Below are 7,501 nucleotides of genomic sequence, written 5' to 3' on the forward strand. Positions count from 1 at the left end.
CTTTGTGAGCATCACACCTTCCATCGTGGGCTCCAGTACCATTTGTTTGAGTGGAACTCCTTGAAGGGCATCCACTATCTTTCTTCTTCTTGCAGTTTCCACTGAAGAGAGACTCCAATCTACATCCAGCAGATTTAAGTCTCCAACGAGCAACACTTTTCTCTTCCTTCCCACCTTTTGGATGTCTTCGACCAGATCTTTGTCTAGGTCTTCTGTCTAAACCTGAAGCCTGTAGACCACAATGATGTAAATGGAAGCACCATCTTCTTTTCTGAAAACAGCCCATAATGCTTCTTCCATGACATTTGTCTGACTGGCTCTTCATTGTGTAAATGATTCAAGCATGCTCCTCCTCTTCTGCAGTTCTGTAAGGGAAGGCATAAAATGGAAGCCTGAAGCCACCAAATGTTATACTGAGACTGGACTTCCCCCGATGAAGAATTGTTTGAAACAGGAACCATGCCGCATGCAGGTTTAGACTAAGATGACACTAAGTTTTTGTTTTGGGGGGGGTTTTTTTTACTTTTATGAGAAAAAACTACTTTCATGGAGGAAAGCAGGTGATGATGGTGTCTCAATACCTGTAACCATATATAAACAAGTTTAGATTGCACTCTAAGTTGCTACGCAATTGTATTGCTGCCACAGGAACAGAGGAGCTGCGTGCCATGGCCATACAAAACTAACTTGTTTTTTCATTGCTTGAAAATTGTTAACTGCATTTTTCCCTTTCTTTGCTTCCCTCCCTCTCTCCAGCCTCTTACACCACTTTCCCTCCCCTTACTAACCTCCTGACTGGGCTGCAATGTTGGCAGCTTCAGTTACCTGTAGCAGAAAGCTGTTCTGGGCTATAGCAAAGATCAAGGTCCTATGCAATAAGAAGGGAAGGGGCTGAGGCAGGCCCTTCTGTTTTGCAGCCTGGTGTACCAGCAGACTGGGCTCCACTGGCTTCAGCAGGCCAGCCAGATGAGCTTTGTCAGGCTACTAGAGGGAACACCACATGAGGAGCAGGGTGGGTGGTCTACTTCTGCTCTAGCTGCTGATGTACGTATGTTACCAGTTTGTCCGCTGACACTGATAGTCCTTGGTTGTATCACAGATGGACAAAACTGAAAAAATGAGCTTGATTTAATGCTTAAAAAACATGCAATAAATAATGAGAACGCTTGCTAACTTAATATTTCATACATGCTTGAACACAGCTGCAAGGTATTTAGTTTAGCAAAACATTAACTTTCAGCTAGTTTAGAAAAAAAACAGATACAATAATAAGTGTGTGTATTGTCATTATACATTCAAATAAAACAGCTTTCAGAACCCATAAAAGGGACACATTTTCCTCTCTCACCACGTCCTTAATCATATGACTTTTGAGAGAAGGCAGATAGCCAATCCAATGCAGCTCTTCTCCCAGTCTAGCCCTCTCACATGCTGGCAGATCTATTGAGGCCTCTCTCATTCTTGCTGTTTCTTCTCAGGAGCCATATTTTATTCCATTTTGCTATCACATTCACTACCTTCTGTGACTGGCAGTTTCTCGATCATAGATTATCACTATACTGCCTCAAGTTTATTTGTGGTTACACTACCGTTTGTTATAAATGTGTTCTATTATCTTTAGGAGCACCTTGCCAGGGACCAAGAAGAATAAGCAGCAACAGTAGCAGACTGATACTGGTAACAAATGGATAGTCTAAAAAACACAAACCGGCTAGGGTGTGCCTCCAGGGAACTACTGCTCTATCTGTAACTCTGTGATTTGTGCGTAGGCCTTAGTTCCTGAACAGACCTCTGTTATATATCTTCTGTGTCTCTTCACACACCCCAACGAGAGCAGTAATGATTACGGCAAAGACTAATATTGCAGCTGACAGTTTAATACAAGACTTTGCAGCTGGATAAAAGGGTCAGTTGTGCAATCACAGGAAGACCCAAGGCCCTTGCTATGCTACTGGGAAAGGCCAACTCGCAACCAAGCAAAGCACAGATGTGTGAAGGAGCACTCACAGCTGGCATGGTTATTACACATCATTCTGGAATCTGCAAGATTGTTCACTGTGGCAAAAGAAAATAAGGTTGGCTTGGCTCTGAACGACTTATAAATGCAACAGCATTTCTGAGCTATAGAACTGTTCTAGAATAATGGGGTAATTTCATACCAATCTCTTGGATTGGGGGGGGGGCATTTATTTTTACAGACTGGGCTCACCTGAGCTTCCAGCCCAGTCATAACCTGCCCCAACCCTGGTCACCACTGTGTCTGATGGGAATGTTGAAATCAAGTTGCCAAGGGTCTTCATTTGTGGGCAGCAGGGGTTTATCTCTGGTTAAGCTCCTACGCCTCCTCCTATAACCCAGTAATCACAGCGGCAGTCTTCACCATAGAACTGCAGAGGTAGCCCTGTGTGATGTGAAGGGCTGCCTCTGCAACATCTCCAGTCCTGGCTGGTCAGATGAGCAGCAGCTTGGATTCAAGGAAGTCCTCACAGCACTGTCTCTGGGTCAACAGGGCAGTCATGCAACAGGGCATTTTAAAATGCAAAGAAGAAGCAATTTTATTTATTTATTTAACAGTTTTATATACCGAAGTTCTATCAACAAAGTTGCTAATCAATTCGGTTTACATTGTAACAATAAATTGACAGAATGTAGAATAATGTCTTACAGAGAACAGGGAAGATTTAACTTGGAAATAAATAAAATAACTTAATGAGAGCAATAAATAACTTCAATGGAGCAAGGAAAGTAAAGTTTAAATACAATATAATATAGGAGAATATATATTCAGAATTGTCAGAGTCGGGCCTGAGGTCGAATATTGAAAAGTTCAGAATAGTTATTGGGATTAGGAGAATGCTTGATTAAACAACCAAGTCTTGAGTCTCTTTTTAAAGGTGGGAGTCGATTGTTCCAATCTCAGGTCAGGCGGGAGAGAGTTCCAGAGTTTAGGTCCAGCGGTGGAAAGAGCTCTTTTACTAAGAGAAGTTTTGAGCGGATGGGCCTTTAGCGTGCCTCTCTGGGCTAGCCTCAATGGACGGGAAGAGGTGTGTAGTTGTAAAGGGATAGTGAGTTCAATTGGAGAAGAGTTTTTGATGACTTTGTGGATTATTGTTATGGTTTTATAGAAGATTCTCTGATTGATGGGGAGCCAGTGAAGGTTCTTTAGGATGGGTGTAATATGTTCCCTTTTGTTGGATTTGGTTAGAATCCTCGCGGTGGCATTTTGTAATAATTGTAGTGGTTTCAAAGTGTTAGCGGGTAGACCAAGCAGTAAAGAGTTACAATAATCTTAGTAATGTTTCAGTAAGGCTCCTGAGGATCCTCATAAATGCATTCGCCCAAGGTCATTGGAAACTAAAGTAGCAAGTACAGGGTCAGAATTCATCAATTGGGTCTACGATAGATTGGTTCGTTTGTTTGTTTTTCTTCCCAGTCAGACAACTCATTGGACACAATATGGCTTGGGAATTTTGACGGTCCATGAGTTGCAGACTATACAGGGCCACATGACAAGCCCATTTCTCAAGACACCAGGCCCCTTAGGAAGATGATTTTTACTAAGAGCGCCAATATATAAAAGGAGTCAAGCATTCCCAATACAGAAAGAAAACAGGAGAAACTTTTAGCCAAACAGATCGCTGGAGTGGAAGAATTCCCATCTGGATTTTACAGTAAAAGATGCACCATCAGATTGAATGTGACAAGGGTCTATGGGGTGGTGGTGGAGATTTTCTCTGCAGGTCTCAGATATTTTGAGATAAGAGTCCTACTTTTTCACACAGCGCTCACAAGGCTAGAACTTGTCAAGCTGCAGCACTGCTCATGCTGGGAAAGAAAGAACAAATGAATTATGGCCTCACTCATATGTCAATGATAGCCATTTGGAAAAAAAAAAAAGTCCTTTCAAGTTGCAAGTATCCTCAAGAGAGCTCTTGTGCCCTAGAAAAGCGAATTCCTGGAGTAGGACCCTGCAAGTGCCTGCCTGACTTACTACAATCTACACTGAATCATATAAATCATGAGAAGCAGCGGGGCTGGATCCAGGACTGGCTCAGCCTTTCCGTGTGGTATGAGGTTTGTCAGTATCTCCACAGCTCAGGAGCCTAGAAGTAGTTAGTTCTCTGATCTGGCTCATACCTTTCAGACTCCTGAATCACTAACACTACGCAAGAACAATTTTTTATATATATCATTTTCATAACTTTGAAATTTACAAGGATAACTCAGGAGTAACACTGGAAAATATTTTTCCACAGAGAAGATGGTGGATGCATAGAACAACCTCCTAGTTGAGTTGGTGGCAGCAAAAATGATAAAATAATTCAAGAAAACCCGGAATAAGCATAGAGGATCTTTAGTTGCTGTGAAGAGGTAAAAGCAAAACCAGAGATCTAGAGTCTAAGGCAGCAATTTGGGCAGCATAGATATGCTTTAAAGTCCTTATAAGTGTAAATGAAAAACATTGCCAATTCACCAGGTATAGCAGCATAGTGCTGGGTGATTCCATTAAGGATATGGCAGCAGAATTTTAACAATTCTCAAGTACTGTATCTGAGAAACTCTCTGACATAAGGATAACTGACTTCCTTCCTCATCAGAGGTGGCAGAAATCTATAAATACAATGTGAGTAATGTACGGCTAAACATAAACGACTGGTCAATACATCTCAAAAGTGGCTTATTGTTATTTACAGAAACAAATAAAAACAAGTTTGTACGAAACACTTTTACAGTTCAGAAACCCCTACATTTATATGAAATGCCTTTGCAATTCCTTTTATACAAATTTATGTTTGTTTCTATAAATAACAATAAGCCACTTGAGATGTATTGACTAGTCATTTATGCTTAGCCGTACATTACTCACATTGTATTTTGTTCTAGATGTGTGTTTTCTCCACCACTCCAGTGTGCTTTTCCCCAGAAATCTATAAATACCAGGGGTTGAAAATATGCCGATTTCATGGTATCTGATGCTTGCAAAACCAACTTGAATGCATAGATTATTTTTTTTTATGAACAAGCAGTTCCCTCCTATTCCCTGCTAACATACATAGTGCAGTCATTATAGCAAGAGTCCTCAGCCAGGGGCCATGTACCAGTGCTCCTTCCCGATCCCTGCAACCACGGACCCTGAATCCAGTTTCTAGGTATCAATCTTGAGTGATAACCAGAACTCCTTCCGCTCAGGGGCTGTGAATGCCGTTTCTGCCACATCTACAGCCAAACAGAGCAAAAGACCAGAGGATGAGATCAAACCAGAGACTTTCAGCATGGCACTGTACAGCATTAGCAATGAGCTGATCTGCATGCATTGATCTTACCATGAATGTATTAGAATAATGCCAGTACAATCCTGGGAACACTTAGAAATTCACAAGACAAATAAAAACAAAACAGGTTCCCAAGAACTCTGATCAGAGTTTGCACCAGAAGTTAGGACTTAGGCTGAGCTGGACTTGTGCATTGTGGGGGGGGGGGGGGGGGGGGGGGAAGAGGGAGATCAACAGCCTGCAGGGTGACAATGGAGTAAATGTTAAAAACCTAAAGTGAAAACAAACAAAAACCGGTACCAATTGCCAAAACTGTACACAGTAAATAACTGGCAGTGAAATACTGCCCTAAAAGGAAGGATAACAGCAAGGAATATGGGAAATTATAAACAGGTATATGTATTAGAAATTTTATAGCAGAGGCATTCAATCAACAGCCTGGCTAATTGCTCCCACTCCAGGAACACAAAGAAAGCAAAACAAGATTTTGCCATAAAAGTAATTATCTCAGCAAACAAAATATAGCAGGGAAACAGCATTTAACTTCATTCTAAGTAATGTATCACTATCTTATCAGCCCAAGGTTCACAAAAATACCACCCTACCATAGTACACCAAGAATGACCGACAAGCTTCCCCTCATACTTCTCAACCTAAGGTTCAAATGTGAGACAGAATGACACTATTGGAGGAAAAGCATAATAAGGGCCAATTAATGCTCTATTATATATTAGAAATACAATGTTTTCCTTTATATAAGTTTGAGATCATGATTCAATATTTTAGGGGTAACAACTCATTACAAGAAATCACAGGGCAGTAATGAACTGAGATATCAGATTATTTCTACTTTAGATTAACTGAGGCAGAGTTCCAAGTGGGCTGGTGGTACCTGCCAGTGTTTTCAGCACACCACATAAACCCAGGGCCCAAAGTCAACATACTTTCCCCGCCAGCCTGAAAAAAAGTGAGTGGTTCATGGGAGTAGACTCAGGAACATTAGGAATTTTGAAAAGGATGGTGGATGCCTGGGATGCCCTCCTAGAGGCCATGGTATGGACAAAAAATGGTAATGGAATTAAGGTCGTGGGATAAACAAAGGGGATTCCCAGTGGCAAGAAGATGGAAATGAAGGACTGGGATAACCTGCTGTAAATTTTCTGTATGGGGTATCCTGCATGACTGGATGTGTCATTTTGGTTTTTATCTGGTGTCATTTACTATATTTCTAAGTTTAAGTCTAGCAAACTAAGCTACACTGGTCAGGTGAGAGAGGACAGAGCTGGAGAAGGCCGAGAGAGGGGGGTGGTTGGACGGGTGAGAAAAAGAAAAGCCTGGACAGCAGAGAAAAAGTTGAGCAAGAGTGTCTGGCGTTCTGAATTTTCTACTAGCTTAGATCCTCACAAATGCAATGGAACAAACACAGGACTGGCTCAATGCCTCAACCTCCTCTGGGTGGTCTCAGTCAGCTGGCAAGAGAGACAGGTTCGGGTCAAGGTAAAGAGAAAATGAGAGAAATGGAAGGAAATAGAGTGTGGACGCATTAAAATAGGCTGGAGAGAGAGAAAAAACTAGCAACTGCTGAGAGGAGTGGAGTTAAGTAGCGAGAGAGCTGAGGAATCGGGGGGGGGGGGGGAGTGGGGATGTAGTCCCCAGGGTTTCCACTTCACCCCCTGGTCTGGGCGGGGGGCCTCAGAGTTGGGTGATCCCCGGGGCTCCGTACTCACTTACCCCCTGCAAGTCCTTCACGAAGTAGCTGCCACTGGAGCCCTGGTAGATCCTCTCGGGGAAGATGCCGCTATCGATGGCGCTCTCGGCCCGCCGCACCACGTCGGCGAATTCGGGGTCGTCCGGGAAGTCGTTGCGCTCCCGGTGGGCCTGAGCTGCCGCCACCGCCAAACAGCGAGCCTGGGACCTCTCCAGCAGCGGTTGCCGCTCCTGATCCCGAGAGCCGGGAGGCGAAGAGCCAGCGACCGAGCAGGGGAGCCGCACCACCACCCCGGGCAGGCGGGCGGCGGGGCTCAGCTGGGCCCCCGGAGGGGGCGAAGAGCCGCATGGGAACGTGTAGTCCGGTTGGTCCCGCACCGGGGACACCAACGGGCTCGTCTCGTCCATGTCGGGCCGTGTTGCGACAGTAGAAAGTAAACGCAACAGAACACCCGCACCACCGGCCAGAGCAACGCGGTCAGCTGACAACCAGCTGACTCACGCTCGCTTCCGGGGCTGAC

General features: G+C 43.9%; 1 protein-coding gene across 1 annotated transcript in view; it reads right to left on the reverse strand.

The window, feature by feature from the left end:
- PI4K2A (phosphatidylinositol 4-kinase type 2 alpha) overlaps positions 1-7,499 on the reverse strand; it is a 52,509-nt gene extending 45,010 nt beyond the window's left edge. The window contains exon 1 of the mRNA XM_029610145.1: positions 7,005-7,499. Within this exon, the coding sequence (XP_029466005.1) occupies positions 7,005-7,388 (384 nt within the window). The 5' untranslated portion in view covers positions 7,389-7,499. The remainder of the gene's footprint in view (positions 1-7,004) is intronic.
- Between the last annotated feature and the right edge of the window lie 2 nt (positions 7,500-7,501).

The sequence above is a fragment of the Rhinatrema bivittatum genome, chromosome 7 (assembly GCF_901001135.1).
Source record: "Rhinatrema bivittatum chromosome 7, aRhiBiv1.1, whole genome shotgun sequence".
Lineage (NCBI taxonomy): Eukaryota > Metazoa > Chordata > Amphibia > Gymnophiona > Rhinatrematidae > Rhinatrema > Rhinatrema bivittatum.